At 38.6% G+C, this 19,704-nt stretch overlaps 1 protein-coding gene across 3 annotated transcripts in view; it reads right to left on the bottom strand.

Annotated features, from left to right (window-relative positions):
• Window positions 1-1,444: 1,444 nt before the first annotated feature.
• Window positions 1,445-19,704, bottom strand: part of LOC111347559 (inactive tyrosine-protein kinase 7-like) — a 38,109-nt gene continuing 19,849 nt past the window's right edge. For all 3 annotated transcript variants that reach the window (XM_088761043.1, XM_088761042.1, XM_088761045.1), the window contains 11 exons: window positions 16,835-16,954; window positions 15,074-15,101; window positions 13,404-13,591; window positions 11,687-11,803; window positions 11,004-11,188; window positions 10,682-10,801; window positions 9,757-9,833; window positions 8,880-8,920; window positions 8,455-8,551; window positions 7,747-7,843; window positions 1,445-3,927 (listed from right to left, as the gene is read on the bottom strand). In XM_088761043.1, the coding sequence (XP_088617169.1) occupies window positions 2,593-3,927; window positions 7,747-7,843; window positions 8,455-8,551; window positions 8,880-8,920; window positions 9,757-9,833; window positions 10,682-10,801; window positions 11,004-11,188; window positions 11,687-11,803; window positions 13,404-13,591; window positions 15,074-15,101; window positions 16,835-16,954 (2,405 nt within the window). In that variant the 3' untranslated portion in view covers window positions 1,445-2,592. The remainder of the gene's footprint in view (window positions 3,928-7,746; window positions 7,844-8,454; window positions 8,552-8,879; window positions 8,921-9,756; window positions 9,834-10,681; window positions 10,802-11,003; window positions 11,189-11,686; window positions 11,804-13,403; window positions 13,592-15,073; window positions 15,102-16,834; window positions 16,955-19,704) is intronic.

The following is a 19,704-nucleotide window of genomic DNA, read 5'->3' as shown; positions in this document are numbered from 1 at the left end:
TCGGTTTTGTACGCATTTTTAGTTATTGATTATGGATCTGAGCGCGAAAAACTGCAACTTTTTTTATCTTGTTTTACAGTGGACGTTAGACTCTAATATTCATTTAATTTTAAAAGCATTGAATGGGCAAAAGACAGCTCTGTGATTTACCAAGAAAACGAGCAGTGATTCTAAAGAAAGCCCTGCTACACAGCATTTAGGAGGAAAGTCAAACAGAAAGCTTCTCTCGGCTCCTGGGGGGGACCGTCGGACGGGGAAACGGTTACAATCGATCTCTAGCCTAATCCCATGTAAGTTCTTGAGTGACCTTTCACTCCCGGTGAGATCAAATTCAAAGACAAATTTCTTGTAAATTTCAACTTGATATCCTCTATGCTTTATTAGTATTTTGAAACACTGTGAGTATTTATTGAACGTGGAGCGTGACGAACTCATTCTTAGGAGGCGTAGCGCTCCTCCCTTTACGAATCCTCTCTTTTTGCCTGTTGAAAGACACGCACGACTTTGTTATCCATCAGTTTCTCATTGAAATGCCATGGTTTATTTATTCAAAGGCATGTCACGAGACACAACGAAGGACGATAAGAAAACAACCGCCCCGAGCTGTCTCAAAAAAGAGTTTAAAGAATCATTGCACGGTATTGTTTACGATGAAAGTAGAAGCAGAACGTGGGGCAATACCAACTTAATAATATGTAAGTGATCGTGGGAAAAAAAATTTATAAAAAATTTGAAAATCTAAAAACATTTGAATCAGAATCCATGGGTATGTTGGCAAAGATGCACTTCTCGAACACATGATCCACGTTTCCATTTAATTTGCCAGAAAGGCACGATTAGTATTAAGTACATTCAAACGCTTGCTCCCGAGACGCCGAAAGGTCTGAGACTGTAGAGATAAAAACAGAAAACAAAGCTGCCTTGGTACTTGGAATATCTCCTTTAGGCCAACTTCTGCACAATGAATCGTCAAAATGGGGTCAGACAATGATAAAAGTTGGTAATGTCAACTAACAACATTAAAGACTAATCAGCTTAGTACCACCCATCTAATCAACGCAATGGAGTAGACAGCTCCACTGCTAAAGAGCATTCAGTCAGTAGCTGTGTATAAAATAATTATATAAAAATTAGTGGGTTAATATTGCTTTGGAAATATGCTACGTTTTGTTGCAAAGCGTGCATAAGCTGGGAAAGAGAAATACACTAATCAGAACAAGCACGGTGCAACTGGATTTTCTTAATTCTTACCCTTTGATACTAATTGTCATCTTAGTTTATGGTTTCCTTCAAATCTACGATTAGATTTGCTCACATTAATCTTCTTCTCCTTTTGTCTCTTTTGTTCTTTACGACTTTTTCTGCGCGTTTGCCTTTGTCTCCCTGAAAATTGTCTAAAACGAACTAATAATTTTGTAGCAATGGATGGAGTAAGCAAAACGGATTTAGCTTATATAAGTTTATTGAAGCATTTATAGAGTGTTTTACATCAAGTTAATTATTTTTAGTAGGGTCAATATTGATGATGGCTTGAGAGATATCAACATCTATTTATTTGTCGTCCATAACGGTCACTTTGAGTTCTTAAGAGTAACTTTGCTTCGAGACGAAAAAACCAATAGCATTATTCTTCTCTAAATTGCACTTACAAAAATTAGGAAATATTACTTATACTTAGAAAACACTCACAAATTCATTAAGCATGTCTGACTTAATCAGTCATAAAAATCATCTAAACAGCGATCCTTTTTTTTGTATCTTTTTGTCTCTATCAGTCTACAGTCGATAACAGAAAAAGCACTCACGGGTGCAACAAGTGAATAAACGCTAAACTAAGAGGTGTGAAAGTGAAGTAAATACGCAGATTTTCTTTCAAGGCAACTTTCACTTAACCTCCATCTACAAACTATAACAATGATTATCATTACTAACAAAGCAGTATAATTGTAAGATGAACATTACTTCTTAAAATCAGGAGCTACAAAAAGGTAAGCCTAAGGTTCTCGAAATCTAGACCACAAATTACCACTGAGCAAAACCCATGATAACTAAAACAGCTCATGCCCTCTTCTCTTTAGCTTCCCGTTTTCATTTAATAATGTAGCAGTAGTATATATAATTAAATTATTTTACTCTCCTTCTTTTCTCCTTTTTCTTCCTTTCTTTTCTTCTCTTCTTTTTCTCCTTTTTTCCTCTTTTATCATAAATTCTAAATGTTGCATATTATCGCGCTGTATCAATAAGTCTACTATTCCTTCTATGTATTTATATTAAGAACTATTCTCTTAAAGCCTAATTTATTATTATCTCACACTTGTATCTTGGACCTCTCTAAATACTTCAATGGGACAGTGACCAACACGAAAGTTACGGCTACTTTGGTCACTGTGCACACATATAGAAACCTGCATGATATCTACTTTTCATTATCTTCTTCCCCTAGTTATATAAGTCGTCTTATACTGTATTAATTTACTGTATTATACTGTATTAATTTGAATAGCGCGAAATAAACTTCGAAACTGGGAAACTAGGAAACTTGAGCAATAAACGACTACAACATTGGAGGCTCAGCAATTCTGGTATCATGCCTCAGTCCTGCACAAAAGGAGTTGCTTCGGATGACTCCTCGTCTTCGTCATCTCCGGTTTCGTCTGTATCCACGGCCGTTAGTTGATAACCATTACTCTCTTGCACACCAACCACTTCATCACAAAGGTCTACAGCATCACCTTGGTCCTCCATATTTTTTCCAATATCGTCTTGTTCATCCTCTGTGTCCTCAAATTGGCAAGTCTTAGGTTCTTCATCTTCTCTTGCCTCCTTTACAGACTGTACTGCTGCAGCATCTTGATTATCAACATTAGTTTCAGGATTGCTTGTTACACCCTCTTCGACATCTGGAGGAGAAGCGGAATCAACATGGCCTTCTTCTTCAATCATGGAAGGGTATTCGAAAGAATCGACATCTTCTTCCCCGATTACGGGAGAAAATTGTGAGGCATCAGCTTTGTTCACCTCAATGGTAAGGCGGTGTGCTACAAAATTAGGATCTTTTTCAGTCACTCCTGAAGGGCATACTGTGGCTTCCAAACCTTCTTCCCCAATCATAGGGTGGCACGCTAAATTGCTGGAATCTTTTTCCTCAATCACAAGAGAGCATGCTGACCAATCAGGATTTTCCTCGTCAGTCACAAGGGGGCATACCAGAGTACCAAGACCGTTATCGTCCATCACCAAAGAAGATGGCAAAAGATCGAAATCTTTTTCCTCAATCACAAGAGGGCCCTCAGGGTCGTCAATATCTTCTTCCTCAAGCCCAAGAGGGCACTCAGAGTCACCGAAATCTTCCTCGTTCTCGCTGAGGTATGGTAAAGTATCACTCTCGTGAAGGTACGCTGAGGCATCAATATCTTTTTCATCACTCTCAAAAGAGTGCGCTGCCCCACTTTCTTCTCCTACTTTGATTCCGAGAGGGAAAGCCCTAGCACCATCTTCTATCACAGCCACAAATGGATGCGCAGTAGCGCCGTGTTCACCCACTATACGGTCGGGATTTGCTGCAACTGCTCTTTCGTCTGCCACGTTAACTCTAACGGGGAAAGCTGTTGCACCGCCGTCTATTGCAACCACAAAAGGATGCGCAGTACCACCGTGTTCACCCACTTCCCGGTCGGAATTTGCTGCAGCTGCTCCTTCGTCTCCTACGCTAATTGTGAGAGGGAAAGCTGTAGCGCCATCGTCTATTTCAACCACAAAAGGATGTGCAGTAGCACCGTGTTCACCCACCTCACGGTTGGGATTTGCTGCAGCTGCTCCTTGCTCATCCGGTTTTGCATCTTCTCGGATTGCAACAGCTCCACGATCATCGATAAACTTGTACTTATCGTGATCATACTTGTCCATGTCCACGATATCCACATATGTCTGTGATAAAGATTAGATGGTAATCAGGAATCAAGTATGTTGAATAATCAATGAGTTGATGAATGTCAACAATGGAACCAGGAACAAATAAAAAATGAATCATTTAATAGATAATGAAAATTGCAAAGACAGGAACCGATTTGCGTGCATAAATTGATAAACAAACAAAAGCAGGTTAGGTCGACCTCTTTCCTCCAAATTTTCCAAACTATCACCTCAATAGGTGTGTCACACTCTCCACTAATTAACAAATAAGGAAGCGGCTTGAGAAATCTAGGAGGAAACGCGAGACGTAGTCGAGTGTTGTTTCTCGCTAATTCTTTAACATTTGTTTAATAATGAAGATTCCATCAAATTCCCAACGCATTACTTACTATTTTCAAAACAAATTATAATTTTGGAAGCAAACAAAGTGGCGTTGGTATGTTGTATACTCCCACAAAACATGCAGCAATGAGCCAGTCAGAGTCCGTGCTAGAATGATTCAAATAATCCGATTGGTTGAATAAGACTTCAGTGGTCAGAAATGTCAAACATTCAAAGCTTACAATCTGTAAGAGTTTACAAACTTAACTAGTTCGACAACTCGAATCTAAAGACATTTTTGCCTAAAGTTTCCTATCCTTGATACACAATCGAAAGTAAAATGTACGGTGAAATCAGCTCGGATCAAAAAAGAAAAAAAAAAAATTTTTCAAGTCGCAATTAGCAAGCAAACTGCCTGAGGCGTATGTTTTATGAATGAACGACAGCCAAATTCTTAGGAACTTGAAGATCGTTCGGAATTACAACCCCGTAACATACGGCTGTTGCGACTGGTGTGGCCTTCCACTCAACGTACCGGAAAGGAAATTAGAGTAAGTCCTGAGGTGTTCTCTCTGAAATATCTGAAGCATGCCTCACTGCGATCACCGGAGATCAGCCGTGGCTTTACATTATTGTTACGTGCACGAATGACCAACAAATGCCCGCTCACAAAGCATATATGAAACTGGACTCCCGAGGACGATATACGGCACGCAACAAAGATGTAACAACAAGCAGTTACCCATTTTAACTATTAGTTAATTAGTTTTACACTGTTTAATCTACTTAGGTTAGAGATTAAGTTAAGCAGCTCATAAAGCAGGCTTACAATCCTTCATGCCGTGTAAGTGTTTCGTCGTCTTGATCAACTTCCAATTCCAACATCCGCCGACTGAAGACCAGAGCGCTTGGCTTTCTTGATTCATGGCTTTCTTTCCGTGTACACAAACTCTTCCGAAGGACTTCATAGTGAACTCTAAATTCTTTATCTCCTTCCTTCCTCGGCTATCGTCTTTTTCTTCTCTTTCTTCTCTCCGGATATCGCAAGATCAAAACGTCATAGCCTCGTCATATCATAGCTTCCAAAAGTTCAGTCAGCAAGCCACGAGGGTAAGCCCTCGGGCAAATTCTCTTTTGTACTTCTCACAAGCCAGCTTTTATACATTTACTTTATCTAGAATGTTCTATTACTATTTATAGCGTATTACAAGTTGTACTATTTTTGGAAACTGCTGAGTCACATGAAAGAAGTTTCTGGAATATTACAGATTATAGATAATTCTAGAAAAGTCTGGGACTGCGTGACAGATTCAATGAAAATAATTCGATCCTCGTAACATCCTCCCCTTTCAGCAAAAGGAAGTTTAGCCGAAGGATGAACTTTCTTGGAGTAATCCTACAATAAATCCTATGCCCTAAAACCGTGATTACACTATCACTTCTCCTTACATGACTCGTGATCACAGAAGATCACAAAAATACTCGCATTCCTGCATACAATGGAAATATAATCCCAACACATTGATCAGTGCCCTCTCTCTCTCTAGAGCACTATTAGAAACTCACAATACTTCATCTTGAACTACCTCAATGACTTAACTAGTCACTCTAATAACTTCGCAAACAGCTTGTGACTTTGACCACCTAGGTCCTCAATACAACCTTTGAATCGCTTCAACTGTAAATTGTTTAACTCTGGGCATACAAGCAATGATAACTGTCAATAATACTGGATGGTTCAAACTACAGGGTGAAATAGCTCTTAACTACATTCTTACGAGGGTCACCAGTTACTGTAACTAACTGCTCATGTCACTACAATAAAAAAAATACGACGCGGACAGAAAAGAAATAACTAGTAGGTAATAAAAGATTTTCCCAGACAAGGAAATGACTGCGAAGCAGCGAAATGACTCGCGGGCAGGGAAATGACTCCTGACAGCGGAAATGACTCCCGGACAGTGAAATGTCTCCCGGATAGGGAAATGTCTCCCTGACAGGAATTTCTCCCGGACAGGAAAATGACTCCCGAACAGGGAAATGACTCCCGGACAGTGAAATGACTCCCGGACAGGCCCCCAATTTTGTTACGTGCACGAATGACCAACAATTGCCCGCTCACAAAGCATATATGAAAATAGACTCCCGAGGACGATATACGGCACGCAACAAAAATGTAGCAACAAGCAGTTACCCATTTTAACTATTATTTAATTAGTTTTACACTGTTCAATCTACTTAGGTTAGAGATTAAGTTAAGCAGTTCATAAAGCAGGCTTACAATCCTTCATGCCGTGTAAGTGTTCGTCGTCTTGATCAACTTCCAATTCCAACATCCGCCGGCTGAAGACCAGAGCGCTTGGCTTTCTTGATTCATGGCTTTCTTTCCGTGTACACAGACTCTTCTGGAGGACTTCATAGTGAACTCTAAATTCTTTATCTCCTTCCTTTCTCGACTATCGTCTTTTTCTTCTCTAACTTCTCTCCAGATATCGCAAGGTCAAAAGGTCATAGCCTCGTCGTGTCATAGCTTCCAAAAGTTCAGTCAGCAAGCCACGAGGGTAAGCCCTCAGGCAAATTCTCTTTTGTACTTCTCACAAGCCAGCTTTTATACATTTACTTTAGTTATCTAGAATGTTCTATTACTATTTATAGCGTATTACAAGTTGTACTATTTTTGGAAACTGCTGAGTCACATGAAAGAAGTTTCTGGAATATTACAGATTATAGATAATTCTAGAAAAGTCTGGGATTGCTAGAAAAGTCTGGTATCACTGACAGATTCAGTGAAAATAATTCCATCCTCGTAACATTATCCTGATCTGTATGAATGAATTTTAACAGTTATGCTAGCTTGGTTATATTTTCAAGTCTTATTATTCCTTTTTTTTTTGTTCTGTTATGTTTTTGAATACAACAATATATATACTATACGAGTGTTGCCTGCGTCTCAGTTTTATTACCGTATAAAAGCTCACAATCTGACTCAGCACGAAAACATTCAAGCAGTCCTTTTCGTTTTGTCTTTAAGGATTTTTGTCTTTACTCAAGTAATGATAACGTTAATTAGGGTGCTTGGCTTGTTTACAAACCTTTTTTTTGACTTTTCTGTAGCTACTTGCCGGGTCGTTTGTTCCGAAATTTCGCTTTCAACTAATGAAAACTAAAGTAGAGAGAAGTCTGGGAAATGGTCGAAGCACAAATTGACCGATTGCGGACAGCTTTACCTCAGCTCCGTGCTTTGTAAACTAATAGAACACGCTCTTTCAGCCATTAACAGCGCGTATTACATCTTAACTCTATTATAATATAATTAGTGTTAATGAAATGACCTGTGATCCTAATATACAGACCTGTACCTCTTGAAAACAAACACACGTTTTCGGAAAGCTATGAAACCTATTCAAGCAAATGCAAACACAAGACAACGAAGAGAAACAAAGACCAAAATAGACAACCCAAAAAACCCAGAACCGATGACGTATTTTCTGAGTAAGATGCTGTATGCCAAACCTTTGTTTTAAGATAGGTATCCATTGTTTTGTAGAGGTTCACAAAATGTGGCCGGGCAGCGATTTGATATTTCCAGCAGCTTAACATCACCGCGTATCTATAGAAAAACAATGAAATTTCCTATTATAAGGATTGCGTAACCGCAACTAGCGACAATTACACCTGAAATGCTAAGTTTACAAAAAGAAAATCGCTTGGTTTAGCTTGTTACATTGCAGTTCAAATAGAGCTTGGAATAAAAAACCCATCTCATTTTGAATTTGACTCACCAACTTTGAACAGACTGAAGTGGGTGATGTGAGTCTCATTTTTTAAATATATTTTTTGTTTGTTTTTAGTGCTGTTTTTTACTTTTGTTTTGTCTTGTTTTGTTTTGTTCTCTTTTGCTTTGTTCTGTTTTGTCTTGTTTTGTTTTGTTTTGTTTCGATGTTCTTTTTCTTTTATTTAGTTTCGTTTAGTTTAGTTTTCTTTTGTTGTTTTGTTCTATTGATAGTGAAAATCTGATAGGAAGGCTATTTCTTCCGTCCGAACAGATTTAAGGTTCAGGAAGTATTTACACCATCATCACCACCATTATCGCTTTTTTCATCATCTGATAAAATTAATATAAGTTACAACAAAACCCGACCACGATATTTATTTCTGTAACATTAGATTTTTGTTTTGTACAATCCATGTTCAGTATTATACAAAAGAAGCCGAACTTACAAACTGTCGTCTATATGTTCAGGCTTTGGCAAACGGTATCCTTGATAGATTTTTCTTATTGTTGTGGTTTCAGACCATCCTTCGTATGGAATACCTCCTGTGGGCAAATAAAAGAGCATTACTGTTTTGTTGTAGTCACTTAGCTTCCATCTTAATAGGCACGATCGGAATGATTTCAATGTCAAAACGATAGTTATCGACAAATATTCCTGTTTTTACTTCATATAAGAGATAGAAGAAGAAACGTTTTCTAACAGTGTGATAAAATAGTTTATTCATTAGGGACATTGAGTATTGCCATTACTTCTCTATCATGCAATGCTTCTGTAGCTGCTCATGGCATAACCTTTTAAATGGCAATTGTGCAAATAATCTCGGTGAGTATATTTTCTGAATGTAAACTAACGGAGAAGTGAACTGAGTACCGATTGTGAAGATTTCAAACAGGACTATGCCATAAGACCACCTGTGGAAGAAATAGAAGGATGACGACTCATGTCAACTAGGGTAAAAAAATTATCTTTACTTCAGATACTTCAAATGTTTTAGAATATGTTTATCAAGATATAAACAATGCCTTAATTTTAATTTAGTCCATTTTCAGTGCATTAAGTTTTGCAGTGGGGAAGGACTAGAAAGGAACATAGGAACCATTCGTGCTAGTCCACCCTCCCACCCATCCCACCCCAGGGGAGGACATCCATCACACAGTAATCTCGTGTGTGGGAAATTAACGTCTCCTACCCCAACCCCGCAGGAGACGGGACCTCCATTTATTCGTCCCTATCCGAGAAGACTAGAATATCTAACCATTTCTTGATGTTATAGAAAGGCAGCAAATTCTTCTCAATTATTTTAAGACCCTGAGTGTTGGTCCGGCCGGGGCTCGAACCCTCGACCTCCCGCACAACAGTCCAGCGCTCTATCCATTGAGCTAACCGGGAGGCGGTTATACAAAAGAAGCCGAACTTACAAACTGTCGTCTATATGTTCAGGCTTTGGCAAACGGTATCCTTGATAGATAAAGCCTTAAAGATAAAAACTCCATAGCTATTTATCTGATCATTCATTTATCTTTACATCTCTTTCTTTTTCCTAACCAGGTTTTTAAGTTTTTCCCGTTAAACTTGATGCTCATCCAAATCTTATACTGCAGTTCACCCTCAGATTTCCTGGCTCGACGTTTCCTAATGTGCCTCTGATCAATAAAGCACTGATTTTTCTAAACCCTTCGATTCGTTAAGTGAGCATCATAAACAGGTTGACACTTATAATACATATAATGACGAGTGCAGTACGTACACATCACTTTTGGTTGACAGCCGTTCCACATGGCCAATAAGAACCTCGGGTGCACTCCATTTGACTGGGATACACCCCTGGGTGAATATTTAGAATACTATAAGTGTTACCGGCCGCGGAAGGATAGATCGAAATCATTTACATTGAAAGCACACATACAAGCAATATGGCGGACCAAAACGAACCTCGTCCGTTCATTTATTCTTTTTGCTATGGCGACTCGTGACAAATACGTTTACATGGGAGGGGGAGGGGTGGTGTCCGTTTTCTCAACTTATCTTTAGCATAAGCAAATGTAATTTAAAGACTCTGGAATACAATTTCTGAGATATTTTTCACAAAGATTTAGACCTCTTTTTCACCAAAGATGCGAGTAGTCGCGATAAATACAAGAGCAACACACGCGTTTCTACAAATTTCGTTAGTTACAAATCACGTGTTCCTTTTTTCTTTACATCTCCTGTGTTACTCTTCCATTCGACATGTTCGAGTTGGTATTCTTGCACTTGAAAGAACACTTATCAACTCTGATTTTCTCATTCCCTGTGTTCACTCCTTTGGTGCAATTTATATTATTTTTTGTTTGTATGAAAGTTTCGAAATGCTTAGATTAGCATTCCGATAAGGGAAACTTCTTTGGTGGCAAAACTGTGTAAAAAGGAAGTAAGATTCTTCAAGATAGTTCAAGCTTTGGTCGAGTCTCAAAATAGAGGCCTAGCTGAAGTCATTAACTGGCATACGCCCTTTTTCGTTTTAGTTTTTTCGCATTTGAATCTTTCATACCAACAGCCCCAAAACAAATTTCTCCTCTTTACCTTAGGTTTACACGTAAAGGAAGCTAACCTTGCATTATGGTATATGATGAGTTTGATGACAGTCAAATAAAAACTCGCTAAACAAGTTATTAAAAAATTCTGAAAAATACCCTCTTGGCATTTCCTGCGCCGTATTTGAAATCCTGATAAGAGAGCCCAAAATCAGTCAACTTGCATACACGATGCTCATCGAGAAGGATGTTGCGAGCTGCAAGATCACGATGAATTATCTGAAATTGAAAAAAGAATGTATGGGCTAGTAACGAAATAAATAAATAAAGAAAAAACATTTCACATCAAAGAAGGAAAAGGAATAAAGAGGTATATTTCAGACTATTTTCATGTGACTCGATGACTCCAATGTGCTTCATCATTTTAGTCGTTTGGTTATCGATTTGCGAAATGCAAACCAAGAGGAGTTTGAGCACTTACCCCTCTAGACGCGAGAAAAGTCATACCATTTGCGATCTGTTTAGCGAACAGCAACATGTCATATGTCGTCAAGTGGTCGACCCGTCCGACCCCACGATGATAGGGGTCGACAACCCCCTTGGATTTTCTGAGGTAACCCAGCAGGTCACCTCGCCATAGGTACTCCATGATAAGTATTGGCTGAGCTAAATAAGTTAAAAAAGGCGTTGGCAAATCATTATAAGGGAAACAGCGAAGACGTTCCAAATTTTAAATTGTTCTAAACTGTGCATGCTTATTTCAATTATACAGGAGGTTGCTTCTGTTATGAACCAAAGTAGAGACAAAGAAAATAGAAAGGTTGAAACACGCAGACAGAAGTACGAGGACAGAAAAATACGGCACATAGAGACTTACGGACAGGCAGTGAAACGGAGAGACAGACAAAAACAGAAGGAAGATAAATAGGGAGAGACTTTTCATCCTAAATCGAAGCTTTTATCACCATTTCTATGTAAATGTTACAAAGCTAGAAAAAAAAAGTGAATGAAATTGAAGTGAATTTTCCTAAACCACACGAAAATGGAAATATTCCTTGAATTAGTTCACCATCGTAGTAATACATTAGAATTGATCTTAGCAGCGGTTCACCTCAGTGATGTTTTTATCCTCAGCTCATTACAATCATAACAATAGCTGATTACCTCCAACTGTAACACAGCCAATGAACTTAACAACATTCTCATGGCCCATCCTTCCAAAGAGTTTTAATAGCTCGATCTCTCTCAGCAGGGCCTTCCTTCCTTGCTCTCCAGAGATTGCTAGGAAAGCGCAAAAGCAAACGATGCAATGATGTATTTATAGAGAAAATTTATTTTGTAGTTAACATGCTCATCTAAAAGTGTTGTATATTTGGTGTTAAATAATCAGCACACGTTACAGTGCATATGGTCTACATATCTAAACCAAAACTCATGCATATTTACTAAAAAAAGAAGGGACTTGGCGTTTCTGTTCATTTGTATGAAACATGATATTTCCTCAACTAGATTCATCCTTACTGAAAAAAAAAGAAAAAAAGTTTTATGTGGGGAGGAAGTGCTTGCAAATATTGATCGACGACCACCACTGCATGGGGACAACGTGTGATTAAAGGTGGCGTGAAAGCGGACTGAGACTTTAGCACCGTAGTGTTTCCCGCTGTTCTGCAATTTCAAAACATAACAAAGACACGTCGCACGCTCTGATTGGTCAAACATTTATTTTATATTTGCCTTAAACCCTTAGAAATTTGAAACATCATCCTATTCTGTCAAAAATTGCACCACACGGGGCGAATTCCCAGATTTTAATTTGTTAAAGGTTTTGGTTTGGAGGAAACAAAGAGAACACTTTAAAAGGCCAAAAACATCGATTTTATTTGTGTAACAAGCTTCTTTCGAACTCTACCAACGTCCCTCGTGGTTTCCTATCCAGTATACCAAAGGAAAGTTTGGTTCATTGCTTAAACGTGTAATTAATTAAAAACATTTTGGATTTGCCTCCACAACCTCATATTGGAGTAAAGTCTCAATAATATTTGCGTACTTTTATATCTTCGCCATGTTACATGACAAGTGACTCAGTGACTGTTCCCTCAACGAACACAAGGAAGTGCTTCCATCGGGACCATTCGCTAACTATTTAATATTTCCAGCTCATACATAATTTTAATTAAAAATTGGTTCATGCTTTAGCGTGCACTATCGAGTTATGGAGCACGCGGGAAGTTTCGAGAGCACGAAAGAAGCGTAAGAGTTGCCCGAGGCGATAGCCGAGGGCAACTCTAGCTTCTTGAGTGCTCTCCAAACTTCCCATGTGCTCCATAACTTGATAGTGCACAGCTGAAAGCATGAACCAATTGTTTTAGAATATAGCCGGTGGAATTGTGCATCAAATGCGACGCGAAAAGCGGACAACAATATCAGTTGAAGCGAATCGTGACGGCGCTGATGCCGAGTCTCCTTTTCCTTTGTTTTTCTCTTTTTCTGCCTCATTTAAGAACTCTAGCCCATGGGAAAAGGTCGAAACATTGTCTTCGTTTTCGGACTAGCAGGCCGAGTTTCTGTTTGTATCCATTATTGTCGCGAAATGTATTATTTTTCCCCGCACTAGCAATGGTCTCTCGCGCGAAAAAAAAAAAAATTCTGGTCAAGTCGGATTTGCTGACGCTATCAGCGTGCACTATCGGGATTTTGAGCACGCTTACGTATAATGAATTTGATTGCGCGACTCTGCTAGCTATGTTCTAACGGCATATATATAGTTTTCTCAGTTGCTAACGTTATCTGTTAGGCTGCTGATAAGACTGTCGTGAAAAATGCTCTCTATTAATGCAAAACGCCTGAAAAAAATAAAGAAAGATCTAATAAAAGTACTTACGTAGGTAGCACTTGGCAGCAACTGTAAGATTTCCAGGTCTGCCACGGGACCGACCTAGCAGCGCTCGCCACACGGAACCAAATGCTCCTCTGCCAATAGGCTCACGAAAGTTCAGGCGGTCAACTGCAATCTCCCATGCATCTGTGTTTGCGATAAGCTGATCCATCTCAACTTCATCTTGTTCTGCACTGAATAATTGCAGATGAAAACAGGACTTTAACTGTCCTTTTCACTTATCTATCTTTTCTTTCTCTGACTGTCGCTTATTTTTATTCCTTTCTTTTATTTTTAACAGGAGTCGCATTGTCTTCCTTGGTGATTTCATTGCATTCATTTCCAATTTGTATGTAAACGAATTCATTATTTTTTCATAACAAAACCCACTTTACAAAACTAGTTTTATTCCGTAACCTGCTGACATAATCCTCTATATCTTCACTTTAAGAAAACAGGTCATTTAGAAAGGAATCTCTCGGAAAGTTTTGTAACACTCTTTGAAATATTTCATGTATGACGGAAGAGAATTTTTAGCGCTTCGCCTGCCAAGGAAAAACACATTAAAATAAATAAAAACCGGAATGGCTGCTGAAACCGTTTTTGTTAACACAACATTCCAGAAACAGAGATTTGAGAGTTGAACAAAGAATTGAATGAATCTCGTATGAGGAAAACCTCGCGCCAACTTGGTTTTTCTGCATTTCTGTAAAGCAAGAAATGAAATAATAACCTTCCTTATTACATCGCTCGCAGCGCCCGTGGGTAAGATGAAGGTAATCCTGTGTTCTGACTAGTTACCCGCGTGCGGGCAAGGTGGGCCCATCTTGCCTGCTCGGGATTGGCCGCATTGATCCCGCCCATGAAAAAAAATTGAATTAGAACTACATTCGTAATCCCTGGACAATTTCGGTGATGGAAACGTAAAAAACGGCAGAAATAGTCAAAACAAAGAAAAAAGAAACGAATCTCATGAGTTTGATGTGCCACAAACACAGTTGGTTGTCTTTCCCAGCTTTCGTAGTAAACAATTCATTCCTAATTCTTAATAAAGCGAAATCTTTTTGTAATATAATAAATCCTTTATTAACCAAGCTTGTTCCCTCAAGATGGCTGGATATTAGCCTCGCCCTTTTTTTAAATTTTTATGGTCCTCGACTTAGTCTCGGTCCATAAGAATGCAAAGAAATAACTCGGCTTTACTCAGCCATCTTGATCTCACGCTTGATTAAAAACCCATATATATTCATTTAATTTGCCCTGATACCTTTACGCCTGAGATAGGCGAGTTAGAGTTCTTGTTGCGACTCTTAATGCGAATGGTGCGAGTAAAAAGTCCTTTCCGCATATAAATCATCTCATTTTTTAGTTTTAGTTTTGATTGTAGGGTAGACTTCGTCTAGGTCCATAAAAATGCAGAAAACAAAGAACAAAAACTCGGGTCCAGCCATCTTGACCTCACACTCGGTTAATTATGCATATGTATTAAGCATAAAAAGGATCGGCCTATGATCAAATTATCCAGTTGCACTTGAAACGGGTCTATTCAATACTTGGAACGTTGATTATTTCAATTGTAGCTCAAGATGACTCCAAAGGTCTCTTTCTCTTCGAGAGTTGAAAACTTCAGACATAACCATATGCTCAAACAGTAAGCCAAAAAAAAAAATACTTACTTCAGCCTGGCTGGCACCTCATGCAAAGCTATTGTCCAAGGATATGCAAGAAAGAGGGTGAAAATTAATTCGTTGTGAGTATAAACTACATAATTAATGTAGTTAAACCCTGTGACCCTTTGTCAAATAAGAGGAGATGAGTTGTCACAGCAATAGATTTCATATAATAATTTATAACCTTTTTGTGAGTTAAGAGCTTATCCACGAGAAAACCGGGCAGAACCGGGCGGGGGCAATAGACCTCAAATCACCGTTTTGGCTTAAACTTGGCACAAATGCTGAGTAGCATGAGTTAACAAATGTGTGAAAATAATAGGTCAAAATATTTATTTCTCTGGGAGATATAGGGTCCCCCTAGGAAAACTACCATTTCCTGCATTTTTTGCATATTTATTTAGCTAATTTTGCATTGCTGCTGTGACAAACTGAAAATCCAACGGCAAATTCAATTAACTGGGTTTTATTTTGAATCTATCAGACCTCTGAGAAATTGAATTTTTTTAACTTTTTCGTTTCATTTCTTCCCCTACCTCTCGCTTAAGTAAAGACGACTTTTTCTGGTTTTGACAAAGTCCAAAAATAAGGGTATTTTACGGCCCAATATCTCCGGTAAGCAACCACATCTGATCATTATTCTTATGTGGGCAGTGAAAGCCATCTCTGGACTTCCAAATCAGCAATAATATCTTTGGTCAATTTATTTCATAGCCCATGCTGAAGTTACATCCACCTCCCGCTTTTTAGTCTATATCATCAAAACTACGTATACCACATTTTTGTTTTATTAACTTAAAATAATTTGAGATTTACAAGAAATTCCCAGAGAGTACCGTTTAAACATGAACGAGGAGAGAATATTTGAATAGTGCAAGTTGGGCCATTTTTGAGAACTTTTGCAGCCATATTTGGATTATTCTCGAGGAAACGCAGCAGTTGATGATGAACATCAAGAGCACATGTAGTCGAACTTTCTGACAAAAGAAATCTAGGAAGAAACTTGATAGTACATACATGTCTCTGTGGTGCCTCAGTTGCAACTTTTGGCTTGATATCATTTGTTCGATAAGTAGCCATTATGTCAAAAATGTACCAGATTCGATTTGCTTCGTTGCCTTGTTGAAATATTAAACGCCGACAGAGCTCTCTGAAAGATCCACCAAAATGATTGGTCTTTTACGGCGTGATACTTATCGACTTACATGATGTGTGCTGGTGGCAAAAAGATAATTTATGCCCTAAAAGCTGATGTTACTCAAAAGGAAAATCCGCCATCATTAATCAGATTGCGCCTGCAATTTTGCTTAGCGGTCAACTTTGACATTCGTCTGGCATGTTGTGTTTGTAGTCTACAAAGTTTAAAATATAACAAAGATTTACGGCCACCAAATTATTTGACGTGTTATTTGTTAAGCTTGAGATAGCTGCTGGGATCCTATATCTCCCTGGGAATTAAATATTTTGACCTATTACTTTTACACATTTGTTAACTCATGCTACTTAGCATTTGTGCAAAGTTTGAGCCAAATCGGTAATTTAAGGTTTATCGCCCCCTTCCCGGTTTTCTCGTAGACACGCTCTTAACGGGCTTGCAGGGAGTGAGAAGTGACCCTCATTATCGGAGATGGAAGTACAGAATGTAACCTGCATAAAACAACTCCTTTGCACTCGCAAAACGTAACTTGTAAAAGGCCACAATTTTCCATATTAAAACGTTTTGTTTTCATCAGGCAAGGCTTCGCTTCTCTTATAAGTTTCTTTTACCTGTCACATGACGTTTTTTGATGTATGCGTACAGAGCCAGCAGCAGGAAAATGACAACAGCCACAAGTCCAGCAATGTAATACCACTCCAATGAACTTTTGGGAGAGGCTTCTCCATTTTCTGAAATAAAGTAAAGAGAGAGGGTCGTAGGAAACTAATTTAGTTAATAATCAAAGGCTCCTTGGAGCTACCTCATGATATATCTTTATTATTCGTCTATTTTCCAACTAATAAGGGTCTGACTTGAAATCCGGTCTCGTTAGGGTAGTTCTCCCTACCTTCTTCTATGATTTAATTTGCAAAATCTTTACCCTTTCATATAAGCTCTTTGTTAAAAAATGCACCCCTTTTGGGCAGAATTTGCCAGTACAGTTTACTATAAGGAGTAGCCACCACCCCACTGTCAGAGTCAGACATGGTAGGCCAGCATTACAATAATATTAAAGTCAATTGTAGCCTGGGAGAGAGGGTGTGGGAAATGAAAGAAAAGACAGGTGTCACTGAGAGCTGTTGCCGGGAGACTTCATCATTGAGATTTCATGACTGTATTTGAGCTGTTAACCGTTTTTGATGCCTTGCAAGAAGGGAAATTCGCATGAGTAAAAGTAGCTCCTTAAATGGTCACGTGGGCAAACTTAAAATTCAAATGCAAACGATCGCATTTTGACAGGTCCTTACAGTTTAATGATTTAGGTAGTATCTTCAAACTATCATTTTCACGTATGATTTATTTAGATTGCAATGCATGCATATGGAGTTAATGACGTAATGGGAATCTTCCTTGTTATGTCAATAGGGTGTCATCTTCCCTTTCCCAAGTGTTTCTGCTTTGCTCGTCTTTCTTCTCATTGTCTGTTTGCATCATCCTTGCCAGAGCCCTTCACAAGCTAGGCCTTTTTTAGTCTGCGTTTTAATAATTTTTAACAAAGGTGTATTTCAGATGTACAGTTATAATGTTCATTCGTGTGACTTATTTCTTACAGTTATATGTTACCACCTTATGACCTTTTTTATGAAAGACAATTTGAAACATGTACATGTAGGTTTTTGATTGTTGCTGTCGTGCACTTTTTATCATGAAACTCTTCACGTTCACTAATATTTTTACACCATTGAAAACAACCTTTTGCTCCTTTTATTCAGCTCATACGAAAAAGACGGTTACAACACAGAGAGAATCAAAATACATGTATATATTTAACAATTATTCGCCGAAGGCGAGGTGAATATCGTCGAATAATCCCCAAGACGAAGTCGACGGGATTATTCGACATTATTCACCGAACCTGAGGCGAATAATTGTTTTAGCATAATTTCAGAGCTGAACAACAGAGAAATTTCTAAAATCATAACATTTTAGTAACATTTACTAACACTTTAGTTTAACATTTTATATAAACCGCGCGGAGCGGTTTATATAGCGTCATATGAGGAACCGCTCGACCAATCAGATTGCTGGAAACTCTTTGTTCAGCTCTGAAATTATACTGAATATATATATATCGCAAGTCGTTAGTGGAACTCTTAGGCCATCAAAGGTGCACCACGCCAGGAGGATAAATAAAGATTCGCAATTCAAACCTCACAGCCAACACGAACGTAGAAAGTTTAAAAAATTGCTAATAGTTCCCACTTAAGCAAAGCTGGGTCTGTCCTTACTTCTGCTTTTAAACGTGGCCTTTTCAAAGTTATCTTTGCTTCCTAATGACATTCTTTGTTTAATACCCTTTGTATATTCTTTTTATCTTTTACATTCTATTATTTTAAACTCGTTATATTTGATGCTTGATGATTGGATATGCCTTTTTAATCTTTTACATTTGGTTAGCCCGAAGCCATTTACATTTACGTCTTAAGGCAGCATTAATCTCGCTTTGTAATTCCACAGTAGATTTGGAGGCGAGATATAAAACAGTATCATTTGCATATAAAGTGACCTGACAGAATTTCAAAACGTCAGATAGATCATTCATGTAAATTATAAATAGAAACTGGCCTAATATAGAGCCTTGAGCAACGCCAATCGAAACAGAGGCAACTTTGCGCGGCACCATTATAGCTGGTCACTTGTTTTCTGCTCGTAAAGAATGAAGTAAACCAGGCCTTGAAAGCATCATCAGCATCATACTTTGAGAGTTTCTGAAGCAGGATTGTGTGATTGACAGTATCAAACGCTTTGCCCAGGTCTAAAACTACAGCACCGGTCAGGCAACCATTGTTCATGGAGTGAAGGAGGTGATCAGAAAGCTGAGAGGCAGCAGTAAGAGTAGATGACTTTAATCTAAATCCAAACTGGTTGGGTGAAATTAAATCATCCTCAGTTAGATATGCATAAAACTGAGTATGAACCGCCTTCTCTAAGATCTTGCTTATAGTCGGCAGAATGGAACTGGCCTGTAATTAGAAGCGTTCTGTTTATCACCCTTTTAAACAAGTATTACTTCGCGACACTCTAGATATGATCGATAAAACAAACGAATCAGGTATTCCTGTTTCGCTAGACCAAGAAAAAGCTTTTGATCGAGTCCATCACGAATTCATAATGAAAATGCTACGTAAATTTGGTTTCGGCCCTTCCTTTTGTGGTTGGGTCGAACTATTCTGCTCTAATGCCTATTCTAGAATCATTGTTAATGGCTCCCCGTCTCCCCCTGTCCGCCTCCATCTTGAAACAAAAGTTTCGCTAATCAGTTGTAATGTAAAGGTAGAATGGCAGGCCATAGCCTTAGCTGTGTACGGCTTAGGAACGATCTTTTCCGCAAGAAATTTTTTCACGTTCACGAAGTATGTATTAATAGACTGGGCTGAGGTGAGAAGGGCGCCATCAGCTAACAGACTGGTAATTCTGGAAGACGTTTTAGACGAGGGTA

The sequence above is a fragment of the Stylophora pistillata genome, chromosome 5, assembly GCF_964205215.1.
Source record: "Stylophora pistillata chromosome 5, jaStyPist1.2, whole genome shotgun sequence".
Taxonomy (NCBI): Eukaryota; Metazoa; Cnidaria; class Anthozoa; order Scleractinia; family Pocilloporidae; genus Stylophora; species Stylophora pistillata.
Note: the sequence above shows the minus strand (reverse complement) of the source record. Positions and strands in the feature narration are given on the sequence as shown.